At 45.3% G+C, this 18,109-nt stretch overlaps 1 protein-coding gene across 1 annotated transcript in view; it reads right to left on the bottom strand.

The window, feature by feature from the left end:
• Positions 1–18,109, bottom strand: part of LOC110322467 (quinone oxidoreductase-like protein 2) — a 29,606-nt gene that overhangs the window by 10,061 nt on the left and 1,436 nt on the right. Inside the window, exons 3-9 of the mRNA XM_021199146.2 lie at positions 15,967–16,063; positions 13,872–13,930; positions 13,313–13,378; positions 12,515–12,624; positions 11,053–11,134; positions 7,473–7,654; positions 5,065–5,293 (exon numbers count right to left, since the gene is read on the bottom strand). Coding sequence (XP_021054805.1) covers positions 5,065–5,293; positions 7,473–7,654; positions 11,053–11,134; positions 12,515–12,624; positions 13,313–13,378; positions 13,872–13,930; positions 15,967–16,063 — 825 coding nt within the window. The remainder of the gene's footprint in view (positions 1–5,064; positions 5,294–7,472; positions 7,655–11,052; positions 11,135–12,514; positions 12,625–13,312; positions 13,379–13,871; positions 13,931–15,966; positions 16,064–18,109) is intronic.

Raw genomic sequence — 18,109 nt, 5'->3', positions numbered from 1 at the left:
CTTCTGCTACCTTCTAGTCAAGATATAGTCATGACAGTTTTCTGGCACCATGTCTGCCAGAAAACTGTCATGCTTCCTGCCATGATGATAATAGACTGAATCTCTGAAACTGTAAGCCAGTCTCAATTAAATGTTTTATGTATAAAAGTTGCCTTGGTCATGGTGTCTCTTCAGAGCAATAAAACCCAAACTAAAACACGAGTAAAATATCCACATACAATAAAACATAAATTTGAAAGTAAATACATAAATAAACAAAAAATCATCCAACATCCAAAGGTCATGGATGACTGACAAGGCCATTTATATGATATTCTAGAAAAGCCCAGATTGCAGGGAGAGAAAACAAACAGAGTTATTGTTAGGGGGCTATGGAGTAAGGTAGGAAGGTGGGTTACACGGGGGCACAGGGAAATCTTCTAAGATAATGGAAACAAACTATCTTGATTATACAAGTGGCCATATAATTGCATTTGTTCATCAGAATCACAGAATTATCTGAGCACAATGGCACTCACCTAAAACCCCAGCTGCCGGGCAGACTGTGGCAAGAGGGTCTCCTCAACTGAAGAGCTCCAAGTCAGACTGGGTGACACTGCAACAGAGCCTAACTCTTTAGAAATAAAGCCTCTTAAAGACACTTGTCTCTATCACGACATCCCTCCAAGACTCGGAGATCCATTGAGAAGGGGATGCGGAAAGACGGTAAGAGCCAGAGGGGGTGACGTCAAGGAGACAGTGTTTCCCATACACAACAGAACAGATGTGCAGATGAATTCACAGAAATGGCGATGGCCTGCACAAGACCTGTACAAGCTTAAGCCAGACACAATTTCAGAATATAGGAGAGAAGGTGGGCATTAAGTCCCACTCCTAGCTGAGAAGTTATTTTCATTTTATTGCTGTTGGGAGAAGGAAAGTCAGTTTTCTTTAACTGAGTGACCCCTGGTATGTACACTACAAGGCAATCCCCAGGCCCAGTAGTAGTTAGCTAATACAAACTGGATATAATGGATGTTAAGGGGTAGGGAGCAGAGGGTATGAAGCTGGGTGGGTGGAAAGGTGGGAAAGATCTAGGAGAGCTGGGAAAAGGAGATGGATAGGATCCAAATATATTTATGAAATTCTCAAAGAATAAATAAAAACACTGCTTAATGAAAAGAAAATGCTCTTCCAGATGACCTGGGTTCAATACCTAGAACCCACATGGCGCTATCTAGCAGTTAACCACGTCAAGAAGAAGCTGAAGGTCTGTTTCCCAGTCACCAGCCACAGACACCCACTGAAGCACAAACTTCATTCTCTCTATGAGAGGCACGGCCACAGAAGGAGCTGCTGGTGCTCTGTGAAAGGGAAGTGTGTGTCCAAATCAGTGGCGGGAATGACAAACACCTTACTTTCCCATGAAAGTAAGGTGTCTTGACCCATGGCAGTGCACACCTCTGCTGCGTAAGGGCTTTCTAGTTAGAGATCAGGGTCACTAGAGAGAAGCACAAGACTGTTCAGGGCCACACTGTAGATGCCAACTTGGTTATTATTTTTTAAAAGGTGGAGGGAGGGTGGATACTGACAGATACTACTATGCTTCAAGGGTTGAAGCCTAAAAGAGCCCCAGCATCATTCAAAAGCTTTCCACTCTCCCTAAAGAAGATGCTGTCCAGCAGCATGCTGTCAGGAAGCCCTGACACAGAGACGGTAAGGACCCTGTTCTAAAGCCCCCAAGAGTCAGCATCTTGTCACTCCACGTGTCCTGCAACACAAGTGCTCTGAAGAAACAACACACTAAGAAAAACAAGGAGGCGGCTGAAGAATGTGCTAAACTTGTGGCCAAGAGAATGAAAGCCACCAAGAAAAATGCCAGGGACAGATTGCCAAGAGATGTGGGCTGTCCTCATGGAGAGCTTCTACTTAAGTCTCAGTCCGGTCAAAACTAAGTCTTTAAGGGTGACAAATGAGCAGAGCTTGAAACACACACACACACAGAGACACACACAGACACCCACACCACACACACGCGCGCACACACACACACACACACACACACACACTAATGCTGCGTTGACAGTTGCAGTTCCAGGACAGCAAGGGGAAGGGGAAAGTAAGACTGAATCCAAGGAAGATGGAAACTGTGCGGGGATGTGTTACAAATCCTCAACTGGATGCAGCTTCAGAGATACACAGAGCACTGGTCATATGGGACCTCTATGAAGAAGCCACGTAAAACAGTCAGTGGGAAGAAAATAAGTTCCTGCTTAAATTTAAAGTCGGATGACTAGGGTCTAATCCCTCCCTCTGAGAGCTCCATGCAAAAGTTACCCTTCGCAGAGACAGGAAAAGCTCAGCTCTGTATTTTATAACAATGCTATCTTGGACATTTGGAAGCTACGTAAATTTACTGGGTTTTTTTTCATATGTATTATTCTGTTTAATTTCCACATCCAGCAGAGCACACAGAGTATATTACTGCCTGCCCCACTCTCAGTGAGACCAGAGCAGAAGATGTCTAATTTACTTACAGCCAACATCTGAAGTCTGGGGCTCTGACCTCAATAAGTCAGTCAACATATACGTGAGTGAGGGACAACAGCTGGAGTCTCTAGCGACAGACATAAGGATAGCACACAGCTCTACATGGAGTCTGTGAGCTGTGGGAAGGGTGGCACTGAACAAGAAGTTATAGTGAAGGGGAAAAGTACAGGCCTCAGCCTACCGAAAGACCGATAGAGCAAAGATTATTGGCATATTTATATGAGCTATCAAGGTCAAAACTGTAAAAGCACCATTCTGCCACTGTGTAGATTTTATAAGTTCGATGGTTATTTTTTAATCCCAACAGGTTCTGACAATGTTTAAATCAAAAATAAAGTTCAGTAAAACCAATTATATATTCACTTACTCTTCGTGGTTTTAAACGAGTAAAATGTATAAATTGTCACTGCTTAAGTAAATACAAGAGTCTTGGTCATTTTGACTACAAGCTCGTTCTTGAAGTTCATGTAGATATTTCTAATAGATAAGTTTCATGCTACAGGATACAGTGAGTTCTGGCTGTGGCAGCACACACCTTTAATCTTAGCACTTGTGAGACAGGAGTTGGTAGATTTCTCTGCGTTCGTAGCCAGCCTGGTATGAATACATGTGAGTTCCAGGCAAGCCAGAGCTACACAGTGAGACTCTGTCTTGAGAGAGAGAGAGAGAGAGAGAGAGAGAGAGAGAGAGAGAGAGAGAGAAGAGAGAGAGAAAACAGTATGTACAAAGCCACTGCTTGGTTCATTTCAAGAGAGTCTGACATGGTCCTAAGCAGAGAGATTCTGGTCCGACCAGCCAGCTCTGCTTATTAGCTCTGGCACACACATCATTGGGCAGCTTTCTTGGCTTCTAGGTCCAAGTCCTTCACCAGTAAAAACTGATTAAACAATGGATAGACCACAAAAGAGCTTCCCGGAAGATTAAATCAATTAATATCTACAAAGTGCTTTGCCTCTGGTATCTCCCTGAATTGTCTGCCTGGTCGCAGACACAGAAAGAGAAGAGACAGCAAATGTGGAGATGGACTTGTTGTTGGGGAGCCTGGCTTGGAAGGCTACTCAGAGGTACCTAAGCCAGCAGAGGGGGGCAGACCCAGGCAATCCTTGTCAAGGGCCCTCCTGGGAGGCAGAAAGGCGAATGGAAGCGGACAGACAGTAATTAGAGCTAATTCGTGTTTGGGAGGAAAGAGCAGCATGTGGACAATTAAAGTGATTCTTTTCCCATGCCTCAGCAACACTGAGAACACATTACCGGAGGGAGGAGACCTTCAACTACCACCTGTCTCCCGCATCAGCCTCTCCCTCTGGGTAACAGAAAGCCAAAGCCAGATGAGACCAGAAAGCTACGAAACTGTGGTTTTCAACACTTTAAGGCCACTAAACCTTTTCTTAAAAGAAAAGAATGAACGAAGAAGTGAAAGCATGCAGCTACTCAGGCTTCTGAAGATCTGTGGTCCCAGAGGTGAGCTGCTGTGGTCTCCACCACATCCCCACCCACATCCCCACCACAGCTCCTGAAGGTCATCTGAGAGCCTCAGCTGATGGCCCTCTCCATGATTCTACAGCAGAAACTGAAGCAGGGGGACTTCCACATCCCATGGGGGAAAAGGGCTATTACTGAATACAACCAGCAGATCCTCTACCAGCAGTCTGATGCTTTCCTGATGCACACACCAGAGAGAGAAAGGACACACACTGCTTCAAGACAATGGACCACAGGAACCACACAGGTGGGAGGTTGGCAATCCAGAAGTGGGACAGTGACAGAGAGCCTAGCCTCTGAGAATCCACATTTGACCAGGACATGGCCTTCATCACTGACTATAGCTACCAAACAGGGTGGTTTGGGGGTTGTTGGTTTTGGGTTGTTTTTTTTTTTAAACATTAAAACAAATTAAGGAAAAAAGTCCTTAGAGAAAGAGAAAGGCAGGCGTCCCAGGAAAGACCTAGGACTCGCATTCACAGCCAAGCTGCATATGAATGCATGCAGTTCTGCTGGGGAGGAAGTCTAAGCCACAATTATGAGACTGAGGGGGAATGAAAACAGGGAGTGAATAAGCAACAGAATTAACTACAGTGACTAATGGATGGATTCGTGTCTTCTGACGCCCAGCACAACTCATGTTCTGGTCACATTATCGAGCTCAGACCATCAGGCTATACTTTGAGACATCTGTATTTGAAAACCAAAGGTCAGGGCAAGTGCTTCCTTCTTGAGACGCTGTGTTGCAAAGTTCAAGGTTCAAATCGACACATGTAAATTATTTTCTAGTGCACTGTAACTTCCCTCCTTCTGAATCACCAGTGATTGACAGAACCCTCAAACTCAGCTTAATCCCGCATCTGTGTTGAGAGCCAGGAGAAAGGTAGGAATCTGGACACACTGAAGCCCGTGACATCCCAGCACTCAGGATAGCATCCTTACCTTTTCAGGCCATCAAAGGAGGGCTTATGGGACTCAGAGATAAGGCTGCCAGATTTGACAGGGATAATATCCCAGCCTGCTCTCCCCCTCATTCCTTACATGCCATCTCACCTTCTCCAGCTTAAACACAGCACCTGTGTGTGGGTGGATGAGCCCTTGCTGGCAGTACTGCAGGGCTGTGGACATGCTCTTGGAAAACATTGCAAAGTCCTGGTGCTGGTAGCGACCCCAGTACAGTCCCATGGCAGAGATGTTCTTCAGGAGCAACAGGTTGCTGGGCACTGACGCGATGTTTCCTCCAGCGAATCCCAACACCACAATCCTGCCCTCCCACGCCAGGCTGAGGGCAAGGAGGAGACAGAAAAGGTTTTAGGAAGCAATAGTCAGGGCTGGGAAGATGGCTCAGTCTGTAAAGTGCTCGTAGTGCAAGCATGAGAACACGCATCCGATCCCCAGCGCTCACATAAAAAGCCAGGCACGGTGGTGTGCACCCGTGGTCCTAGCATGGATTTCAGGGTCCCTAGGCAGCCAGGCTGAGATGGCAACTTCTGGGTTCAGTGAGAGAGCCTGTCCCAAAAAAATCAGGTGGAGAGCAACAGAGGAAGAGACCCAAGATCAACCTCTGGCCTCCACACTAGCACTCACGGGCAAGTACACAGCACTCAACATATGCATGTGTGTATACATCACGGAGAGAGACAGAGACAGAGACAGAGAGACAGAGACAGAGACAGAGAGACAGAGAGAAATGGGCATTTATACCCATCAAGATGGCTACCATATTTAAAAAAGAAAGAGAACAATTATTAGTAAGGATATGGAAAAATTAAAAATTCTCATGCTCTGAAGGTAGGATGTATTTCAAAATGGGGGGGGCTGCTATTATGGGAAACAGTCTGAATTTTCCTCAAAAATTTAAAAACTACATTCATTAATAAAATATTCCTGACATATTAGAGAGAGCTGGAAGCACAGTGAGCTTTCTGTGCACACCTCTGTCCGTGACAGCATCGCTTCCAAACGGCCAAGAGGTAGAAACAAGAGTCCTCACCAGATGGAAGGATAAAGTGTCACACACACACACACACACACACACACACACACACACACACATACACACTAGTATTCAGCCTCTGCAAGGAAGGAAATCCTGTCACGTGTTGTCACAGAGGTGTCCTTTCGGACAGGGTGCTTTCGAATCAAGGCTGACTTCACGTGTGGAAGGATATTGGGTATCAACCAACGTCACTCCATGAGTTGTATGTCAAGACAAGTCAGCTTGAAGATCTGGACCTCAGGCAGCAGGGAATAAGGCAGCTGATGGGATGTGAGGAATAAGGAAGTCACTTTAAACAAAGACACTTTAGGACTCCTCAAGGCCTGGGACTTCTTTAGAGCATTCTGAATAATCTACAAAGCCTCCTGAGGTCTCTGCAGCCCATTGTGAAAAGTGCTAGAGAGCTCACAGCACGGGGGTCATAACCAATGGCTTTGCATAGAAAGGAAGTGAGAAGCTTTACAAACAGTTATCCAGGAGGCAAGACGGAAGGCACAAAGTGGGTCCACTTGGTCTCTGCTTCCTCCTCTGTTTCTCCTCTGACCTGAGTGATCCTGGTGTCCAGACACCAGCCTCCCAGCTCAGGGATCCCGGCTGGAGTCTATCCAAGGCTAACTGCATTCCTTCTGTGGGCCGGCAGCTCTTGCTGCTCTGGTTTTTCTACTTCAAAATGAGATAAATTATAAAGCACAGATGTGAAAAATGAAAGCAGGCCTGGTGTGGTGACTCATGCATGCTTATAAACTCAGTACTCAGGAGGTACTGGGATCAGGAGTTCGAGGCCAGCCTCGGCTACAGAGCGAGCTTCCAGACAGCATAGCATATACCCTGTCTTAAGAAACCCAGGAGGAGGGGAAAGGGGGATGGAGAAAGAGCAGACAGGAACGATGCTCTCAGAACACACCAGAAGCCCTGGGTGAAATACAGAGACTGTAAGACAGACCGGTCCCACCAAGTCTCCAGTGACGCATAGCTAATCAGACAAACCAAGGAAACACACAGCTCCTGCAGGACCAGCGCCATCAAAAGAGCTTGTACCTTGGTGCATAGTCAGCTAGGGAAGGAGGAACTACCACTACAGCAATCCTAGCATCTGAACAATGATCTCCCCAGGACCTCACACCCCCTCATATTTAAAGCAGCCTAGTGGGGTACCAGAGAGAGCTAGATTTAACACATGGATAATTTCTAAAGTCTCCAGCATTGCCAACTGGAGAGTCTGGAGTCATTTTTTGAATATTTTCCAGTTGGGTATTTTGTTTTTACTATATTTAAGCATTTCCTGATTTTCTCTGCTTCTGTTCCTTGTCACCCGCCCACTCAGCTATTCTCGTTGACGCTGATGCCTACAGGAGACGTGAACAGCAAAGACAGAGAGAGTTAGAGATGCAGGGAGTTAGAGCTGCAGGGAGCTTGTGTGGAGCCCCAGCTCTAACCATCCTGGACAGAACAGTACCCGCACCTGCGGAGAGACTCCAGGAAGACATCTCCTCCCACCATGTCAATGGCTACGTTGACCCCGCCGCTGCCCGCCAGCTTCTTCACTGCGTCCTTCAGGCTGCCCTGGCTGTAGTTCACGCTGCTCTGTGCTCCCCTCTGCACCGCCAGCTTGCACTTCTCATCACTTCCAGTGGCAGCTATGACCTGAGTGAAAAATGTAAGGTTTACAGGGAACCAAATCGCGAGTTAGGAGGGACACATCCCACCAACCACCATGCCATGAGCACCCACCATGAGCCACACTGTAAGAATACAAGCTGGACATCACACTTGGAGTCAAGAATGCAAGATGTGTGTGGCAGGGAAGGAGACAGGCTCCACAAGCACAAACCAGACATATCCAGTCTAGATCTTGAAGACTAGAAAAGGCTTCCCTGTGTGTGGATATAGGCTAGGGGGAAATTCCTGATGTCAGATAGACCAGGGTTCAAATCCTGGCCCTTCTACACACCAGCTGCATCACACTATGGCAACAAAAGTTAAGTAAATTATACAAGGAAGACCACATAGTTGGGACTCAAATCCAGGTAGCTCAGTTAATCCAGGCTCCACACACTTAACCTCTTCATGGCCAGACAGTAGCCCTGGGTCTCAGCTACCTCCTTCTAAAGTGAAGTGGAACACTGACTACAAGGTTCCTGGAGGTTGGGGGATAGTGTTGGATAAATTGCAGCTGTTGTCAGACATATGCAATCGCTTATTCTACTTAAACGTCAGAGGAACATCACAGGAAGGCATAATAACTGCCAATCCATTAGATTAAGCAGCTGAGCCAGGGTCACCCATGTAGTAGATGGCAAAACAGCGCTCAAAGCCAGCAGCATTACCTTACTCCAAAGTGCGTGTGTGCCTGACTTTTCTCCTCTGTCCTCCTTGGGGAAAACCATGCCTCAGGCCCAAGGCACATGACACAGATATGTGGCAGGTTCAAGGCCTGCAAAGTTTTGAAAGCTGCAAGCACGGACACATGGCCTAGAGTTACCTGGTCAGCGAGAAAAGCCGCCACAAAGCCTGAGGTGAAGTTCAGAACCTGCGCTCTGAAGGCAGTTTTGGTTTGACTGGTAGTTGGGGGCCCTTTCTTGTTGTTTTGCGGAGGGTCGCTTGCCTAGTTTCTTTGGGACAGGATATTGCTATGCAGTGTGGGCTAGCCTCTAGCTTCCTGTTCTCCTTCCCCAGCCTTCTGATGCTTAGAACAGCAGGAGAATATTATATACCACCCTGGAGAGAAAGAACCTTATTTTCTTTCTTGTTTGTTTGTTTGTTTATGGTGCTGAGAACTGAAACCAGGGCCTTTCATATGCCAATCAACTACTCTACCACTAAGTCATGCCTGCTAAACCATGCCTGCTAAGTCATGCCTGTGTTTTTTCTACAACCTGTCTCCCAAGGACAGGTATAAAACTGTATCTATCTTCACAGCTCTCAAAAGACTTTTAAATTTAAGTACTGCAAAGTGTAGATGTTTGGATTAGGGATATTCATCCTGCACTGTCCGAAAGTCGGACCCATGAAATCCAGTGCAGAGCCAGTCACAGTGGCATATGCCTATAAATCCATCTGCCTACAAGACTGAAGAGAGAGAATGAGGAGACTGAAGGCAGCCTATGCAATGGAGTAAGACCCAGCCTCATTACTATTACCCCATCCTACTGACCATTTTCAAACTATTCGTAAACTCATTTCAGCATTACTATGTACATGTGATGGCTAAATTCTCTTTGAGTTAGATACACTTGCTTCTTTGTTAATTGGTTTATTTAAATCTTTGGAGTGTTAAAACAATTGTATTCAGATACTGAAGAACATCAGTGTCCATAACAGATCTCAACTCACCCATAACTATTTGGAACTGAAAACTATGTTCAAATGCTCACTAGTACACCCCTTAAAACAGCATAGTTGACTGAGGGCTGCTCCCACATAGGGCCATGGTCAGCAGACAACAGACTAGGACCAAGTTCCTGACCCCAAGCACAGACTGTCGCCAGGTCTCTGCAAGACCTATGGTGAATTACTTCCTCTCTCAGTGCTTCACTTTCTTGATCTGTGAAGTAGAGACAATAAACACTTAGAGGACTCATCTCCCAGGGACAGTGTGAGGGTAAAGTTTGGATAATTGCTTTGGAGCCACTCTGGAAGCAGTACGAAACACTGTGCAGAGAAGGTGTGACCAAATGACCTTTGCTGAATAGGGGAACATGGGGACATTTTTAACTTTTATTTTTGTTGACTTATATTTTAAAGACTTCTTGCTTCAAAAGAAGTTTTAGCTCAGATGAATTTTAATATATAAATTTGAAAATCTGAAACAAATTTTCTATTTAATCTCTTAGAACTAAATAAATAGTATAATTTTATCTTCTTTTTTTTTAAAAATGCTAAATAGACATGAAGACTAATTATGGTCTCTCTCCCTGAGAGCTAAATGCCCTTCCTGATAACATGAAATGTGTTAGAATTCCACAAGAACCCTCCTAGCCCCTGAAGTCATTCTCAAACCTCACATCTCCTTCCCCAAGGTGACTAAGGTGAGAGAGGAGAGGCCAATCCCACACCATCAACTTCTATTCCTAGGTGCTGTCTCTCCATCCCAACCACATGCACCACAGGAACTTTGCACTCAATATGGCCAAAACAGCTCTCCTTGTCCGCCTGAGCTCTCAGCCTCAATAAATGGCAATTCCAAAAGTTAATTTTGTTCCTTCCCACTCAGCATCTAACAATAGCAGGACTTGTTAAGAGACGCGTACTGACACACCATACCTCTGATAGGCACATAGCACAGAGAATCTCAATATTGCCAGCAGTTCTATGGAAGCAACATTTCACAAAGGCGATGGAAGCTTAGAACTGGAAGCAGAACTGGAACGTGATCCTCCATCTTGAACCTTTAAGGTTTTCCTCTGACTTGTAGGATGCTCTTCCTCTGACCCCTGCCTCCCCAGAGATGCCCCTGTAAAGACCTGGCTCATCTTCCATCCATTTATTTAGCCACCATCACTTGATTCAAAAAATATCTCAAGTATATATTATGTTCTAGGTACCATGGTGGCTGCTGGGACTAGTCATGAGCCATGCAGACACTCCCCTTGTCTTCGTGAGGATGACAATGCAGGAGGAGAGACAGTGACCCACAGTGACCCAAATAAGGAGCAATCACACAGTGAGGCACTAAGAAATAGACACATAGGGTGTTATGAGGTCACATGTAAAATGTAGAGAGAGGAGAATGACCTAGCCTGAGGACAGAGATGACTGAAAAGGTGACATGAGTTTAAATATAAATTTGAGTGCAGCAGGTAGAGAAAAGAGCATGTGCAGAGGCCAAGGTGGGAGGCAGCCCTTGCCAGATTCCAGTATCTGAAGAGCCAAGCCATACCCCGTAAGATCTCCATTTAGTAGGCAAGCAGGCAGACGGCAAGACGATACTCCAAGTACTGTACGCCCCCAATGCCCTTCCCACGATACTTGATGAGTGAACCCATATATTTCATGCCTAAACACTGGAGTTAGTTTTTAACAGAGATTCTACAGGTAAATACCTTGGCGTGGAACACATTTGTCGCCACGTCTATCACTGCGAGGCCTGTGGCTCCGGCAGCTGCTGTCACTAAAACAGTTTCTCTGTGCCAAGGGAAGAGACGTGTTACTGCAGAAACCTTCAAAGCTCACCCAGGGTTAAGATTCCAGGGACACAGACGAGTGAATTTGACAGCAAGAGACCCTTTCATTCAATCCTTCACATAAATCCATTCTCCAGGCTTGAGGGGCGGGGCATACATATGACTTCTGGATCAGGGCTAATCTAGTCCAGTTTTAGAGCCTCCCTAAGAAGGTTTCTCAAGCCTTCTAGATAGCCTCTCCCTCAAGGCAGTAGCCATGGTTCGTCTGAGCAAGCATACCAATGCACACTTCAGAAATTTTGCCCTATAGCCATTTTCACACTCAACACTGCCTGACTTAAAAAGTGAAATAGCCACTATTCAAATGACACTACCAGTGGGGAGCAATTCTGAAAGCCAGCTCTCTGAACAGATCAAGAGCCAGTTTCCCAAGTGAAGGGAAGATTTCAGAACTTTTACGTTATAAACATCCATAGGTGGTAGTACACACCTTTCATCCCAGCATTTGGGAGGCACAGACAGGCAGATCTCTGTGAGTTCAATGATAGCATGGTCTACAGAGTGAGTTCCACAGCAGCCAGGGTTACACAGAGAAACGCTGTCTCGGATGGATGGATGGATGGATGGATGGACGGACAGACAGACAGACAGACAGACAGACAGACAGACAGATCGATCCTAGTTGGCATAACCAACCAAGCCTCACAGAAACACATAATCTCTGTTAAGCCCAAAGGGAGATAGCTTAAATAACCAACCTCCACCTAGTGCTGATAGCGCATGCCTATTATCCCAGCACACAGAAGGCTAAGAATGAAGCTCTTGGGTTTGAAGTTCACCTGGACTATCTAAGTTATCCTAGGCTAGCCTGAGCTACATAGCAAGACCCTGTCTCAAACAGTAAAATAAAATAAAATAAAATAAAAATAAATCAAGTCTGTAAACTTGAAGTAATCCTATGAATGAACCCCAAAGTGGTCAGATTCAAGAGAACTACTTTGCCAAGGCATTAATGGCAAAAGGATGATCTATACCCAGTCTCCAGTATCCAAATTCACCTCTCTTTTGCCTTTCCTCAACTTAAAGGAACTTGAGCTGAAGAGAAGCACGGGGAAAGGCAAGAGAAAAGAACGAGAGAGGGGAAGGGAGCGGGGTACGCTCTTGTCTGTGATATGCTTTTGGCTCCTGTAGCTCAGACTGACATCGAACTATGTAGCTGAGAATGGTCATGGGTTACTGATCCTCCTGCCTCTCTTTCCAGATGCTAGGAGCACCAAGTGCACCACCAGGCTGGGCTTCAGGTGAGGTCCTGTCAGACATTTCTAATATCAGAGGAAAAATAAAAATGCCACCTAATCCTCTGCCGCTATACAATCCTTACCCAGGCTGAAGGCGGGCCCGATGATCTACAGCCAAAATAGCTGTGCCGTAAGATACTGGTAAGACTGCAGCATCTTGCAAAGAGACATTTTCTGGAATCCGCCACAGGGTCTGTACAAAGACATAACAGCGACTGGCAGTAAACGTGTGATACACAGGCTACCTAGCTAATCTTATGATTCGATTGGGTAAGTAATTCGCAATGGGAAGCACACATCTATCATCACCTACTAAGGAGTACAAGTCTGGACCAAGCAAGCCAAGGTAGGGTTTAGGACTTGGGTGTGTCAGACTTCAAACCCATAAGGGTGGCATCTGCTCAAAAAGGAGCCAATTGATGGAGAATAGGTTCTAGGTTATTATGTAAAATGTATCCCAGTAAAGTTGGATGGGATCCATATAACATGCTCCACTAGGGGGCACCATTCACATCCTGCTCACCCACCCCAGCTCAGACCATTTTCACAAGATTTATAGGAAAACATGTCCATGATATCCAATTCCATGTGCTAGACCAGTTTTTCAACCATAACTCAGTAAATATGGTCCAAATGCATGGCCAACGAAGGAAGAAAAGGCACTCTACAGAAACAAAACTCTGTGCAGGGGCCGTCCAGAAAGTTAGCATTTGAAGGAAAAAAAAACAAAAACAAAACCTGCTTGGTCAAGAAACACGATGAAATGAAACAAACGCAAAAGGAGGAGAGGATGGTGTGAGGAAGAGAGACAAGGAAACCAGAGAGATCAGTGGAGAAAAAGAAATGTCCATGTGTCCATCAGTGCCAAGAGTCAGAGATACCTTCTGGTCCGTGATGCACTGCTCGGCCATAGCGTGAAAGTTACTCACTCCAATAACTCGATCTCCCTGGAGGGAAGAGAACAGATGTTCAAATGCATGGCCTTGTATTCCAAAACACACGTCTCTGGCCCATAAGACACAGCTTGGCCTTAATATCTATTCAGAGCTCACTTCAGGTTTAAAACCAAAACAGTGATTCTCTCAACAGCTAGCAGGCTACCAAGCCACGAGAAGCACATTTTTCACAGCAAGCAAGCCAAGGAAGGGAAAGTTAGTAGGAACCAGAATTCCTGTGTCGACTTCCACTTGAGATTCAAACTTTAAAATCCTTTATTGTTTCGGTAACTGAAGACCAAGTGTTGTCTTATATTCATAATAGTTTAATAAGGCCAGGAACTTCCACCAAGTCCTCCCCCACCTCCTCATTCAGAATTCATTCTTTCTCTTCTGAGTTGGTCACATGGCAAAGGCCAAGAGAAGCTAGACTTTCTAGGTATATAAACAAGATTAGCACATCTCTCACAGCTACATACACATTCTGGCATTTTATCCAATTTACCTTTTTCACAGTGCTGACATCTGTTCCTGTCTCTAAGACAGCCCCAGAAAACTCCATTCCTAAAACATTCAAAGATTAGGTTACTAAAACATTCAGAGATTAGGGCTGTGGTGACACACACCTTTAATCTTAGCACTCAGGAGCTCAAGGCCAGCCTGGTCTACAGAGCTAGTTCCAGGATGGCAAAGGCTACAGAGAGAAAGCCCATCTCAAATAAACAAACAAAAAATAAAAAACGACAACAAAAAAACTGAGTAGCAGTTGAGAACACTGACTGCTCTTCCAGAGGTCCTGGGTTCAATTCCCAGCAACCACATGGTGATTACAACCATCTGAAATGGATCCAATGACCTCTTCTGGTATATCTAAAGACAGCTACAGTGTACTCATAGACATAAAATAAATAAACAAATATTTTTAAATAAACAAAAAGAAATGTAGATTATCTTTGGATTCTGGCATCCTGCACACGGGAAACATGACCAACAGGCCACCTCCTCCTTTTGGAGCTGTTACCTTTTCAATGCCCATCATTTTAACTAAGCGTAAAAGGTGGTACTCAAAAACTCAAGACTTCATGATCGCAACACATCAGATATGGTTGTCCCAACTTCTTAACCTAGATCATTTCAGGACTATGCCAAAGCAGAGACTCGCTGGCACACAGGTTCTTTTGACCCTGACACTGGGCCACTGGGCTCCTATACAACCCCAACTACCATGATCACCAGATGATATTTATCTGTTGCCATGTGTCCTTTGCTGACCTGTGAAGAGGTCCTCAAGGACATGGCCTGTATTTATGCAGGCAATGCTCGGTTCAACAGGGTGGATTAGTGTCATCTGCCCTTTCTTCGTCCACCTCTGCAATTTATGAACCTAATAGTTTACTTGCTCTGTCAGGGGAATAACTTAATTGTGACATCTTCCACTGGTCTATTCTCTCAGCAAACACAAACAGAAGGAACTGAGTCCTAGTATTAACACAGAACCAAAAACCCCAAACGTAACAGCGATGTTGCAATCATGCAATCACTATAATCTTTATATTTATCCCTATAAATTATTCATGTACTATAAACATAGTAAGCTCTACTTAAATCTCCTTAAATAAACTTCAACAACAAAAATCAGTCATTTATCCATGCACTAAAGGTCTAAGAATAGTCTAGGGGTGGGGAGGTGGCTCATGCCTTTAAACCCAGCACTTGGGAGGCAGAGGTGGGTAGATCTCTGTGAATTCGAGGCCAGCCTGATCTACAGAGTGAGTTCCAGGACAGTCAGGACTACACAGAGAAAGTGGGCTACTGAGACACATCTAAACCTTTTCCTTCCTCTTCTTCCTTTTGGGCCTTCTGCGTTAAGCTTCTTAAGGTCTGTGCCAACAAGGCTATGGATCATAGCTGCAAGCATGTTCGAGATCCTTCAGAGAAAAACTGAAACCGAGGCAACACTAAGAAGGCAAAGGACCAACGAAGGTTAACAGAAAAGAATTCTGGAGAACACAACACTGTGTAAACAGTTGCCCATTTACTCATTTTAAAGTAGTTAGTGAATGTCCTCGTTAGTACTGGCTGTCAACTTGACACAGCCCAGAAGTATCTGAGGGAGTCTCAATTATGGGGTTGCCTCAGTCAGACTGGCCTGTGGGCATGTCTGTGGGGCATTTTCTTGATTGCTAACTGATGTAGAAGAGTCCGGCCCACTGGGAGTGGTACCATCTCTGGGCAGATGGGCCTGGGCAATTCCTCCATGGTTTCTGCCTCAGTTCCTGATGGAAGTGTAAGCCACATAAACCCTTTCCTTCCCAAGTTGATTCTGGTCAGAGCGGTTTATCCCAGCAACAGAAAATCTAACTAGACCACTGAGTGTCATCCATGGATTGGTACAATGCTAAGCTGGGGACACAATAGGCCTATAGGGGGAGAGTCATGAGATAAGTTACTCTAACAATGATAGTGACATAAATAACAGAAACCTCACTGGTCAAGCCTGGCAGAGTGGGGAGTAGTGTCTGAGAAGATGCATGTGTCTCTGAAGACTCCAGAATTCTTCTTTTCCTGAAGTAGCAGTCACTTGGTTCCCCCGTACTCACCCGGTGTAAAAGGGAGAGGAGGCTTTTCCTGATACTGACCACGACAGACCAAAGTATCAGCAAAGTTAATGCCACAGAAATGAACATCAACTCTGACCTGCATAAGAAACACAGCACAACAAAACAGAGAAGTATTCACCCTAGAGACAATGTTCATTCAATAATAATGCATTTTAAAAGGGCTACTGAACAATTAACAATCATATGCCAGACAATGAACCATGAGCCAGATTATCAGGAGGCAAAATGGACCAAGTTTCTGCCTTTGTGGGCCTGTAAGTATAGCAGAGGGAGCTGGTGAGATGGCTCAGGGAGTAAGAGCACTGACTGCTCTTCCAAAGGTCCAGAGTTCAAATCCCAGCAACCACATGGTGGCTCACAACCATCTGTAACGAGATCTGATGCCCTCTTCTGGAGTGTCTGAAGACAGCTACAGTGTACTTACATATAATAAATAAATAAATCTTTTAAAAAGAAAGTATAGCAGAGAAGGCACCAACTAAATAATAATAAAGCTAACAAAGCCATATGTTATTGAGTCAGAATCTCACTATGTAGTCCAGGCCGGCCTCAAACTTGAAATCTTCCCTCGTGGCCTCTCAGAATTGTAAACCTGAACCACCATGCATGGCTCATAGGTGTTAAGTTATAACCTAACATAAAGTCTTCAAGATAGGAGAAAGCACATAATGAGGGTGTGTGACCTCGTAAGGAATGCCAAGGAAAACTAAGAAAGTAACCCTTGCGTGGTAAAAGCCAAGAGTTAATGATTCAAACTAGGGCGTGAATGCTTGGCGCAGACAAAAGCAATGTCATGTGCAAATGGCCTGCATGAAGGACAAAAGCATGGTCTGTGCAAATGCCCTGACTGAGGGACAAAAGAAAAACTAGCAAGTCTAAAACAGGAAGAGCAGAGAAAGACAAGGAGTGAGATCCCCATACTACAGTGAGATTCCTAGGTCTGAACAGAGAAAGAGCCTCCATACTCAGAACAACAGAATGCCACGAAGCAGGGGGTCGGGGCGTTGTCCAAGCAAAGGCAACTCTGCTAGAACTTGAGTAGATGGAACCCGGGAGGACAGCCTAGATCCCTGTCTTCTATGCTCTTGGTAAAGCCATCGCTGAGGCAGAGCTACAACCACATGGCCAGCAGTTTCTCTAGAGCAGTGGTTCTCAACCTTCCTAATGCTGCGACCATTTAATACAGTTCCTCATGCTGTGCTGACCCCCAACCATAACATTATTTTCATTGCTACTTCATAACTGCAATTTGCTACTGTCATGAATTATAAGGTAAATGCTTGATATGCAAGATATATGAGATGGGACCCCTGTGAAGGGGTCATCCAACCCCTAAAGGGGTCCCAATCCGTAGCTGAGAACCACAACTCTAGACCTTTTGAGGACCCAGTGAGTTTCAAAAGGTGGTTGGTCCTGGACCATCATCACTGGCATCATCTGGGATTTGGCTAGAAATTCAAACTTCACCTTGTATTGGGGCAAATGCCTTTAACGACAGCGCTGAGAAGACAGAGATGGCCAGATTTCTATGAGTTTCAGGCCAGCTTGGGATGCATAATGAGACTCTTGTCTAAAAAAAGAAAAATGTAAGAAATTCCAACTTTGAGGCCACACCCCATACTGACTCACATGTGGGAAGGTAGGTAAGGCTCAGCAACCTGTCTGAACAGGCCCAGAGGACTCTCCTGCTCATCAGAGAACGCATCCCAACAAGGGTGGGGAAGCCAGCTGGAATTCGAGATCAATGTGCTCTACGTGTTTACATTTACTGGAGAGGTGGCAGGTTGGTTAGAAGCCATGTTTTATCTATCAAAATCATTCATTTCTCAGTTCTTTAAGTATGTGCCACATGCCAGGGCCCGTTGCAAACTCCAGGGATTTAAAGGCAAAGAAAAATAACATAAATACAGTTCTCGCAAACTAGCTCCTTACAATTCAAACAGCAAAACTGGGGAGCCCATGCCTCCGCATTCAAAAACTGGCGTACTTATTGACTGGTGGGCAGCATGTCCGCTGCCCTCAAGATACTCCACCTTGGTTTAAGAACAACTTAGCCAGCCGGGCGGTGGTGGTGCATGCCTTTAATCCCAGCACTTGGGAGGCAGAGGCAGGCAGATTTCTG

The sequence above is a fragment of the Mus pahari genome, chromosome 5 (assembly GCF_900095145.1).
Source record: "Mus pahari chromosome 5, PAHARI_EIJ_v1.1, whole genome shotgun sequence".
NCBI classification, from domain to species: domain Eukaryota; kingdom Metazoa; phylum Chordata; class Mammalia; order Rodentia; family Muridae; genus Mus; species Mus pahari.
The sequence above is the reverse complement of the archived record's forward strand: the minus strand, read 5'-3'. Positions and strand labels throughout refer to the sequence as shown.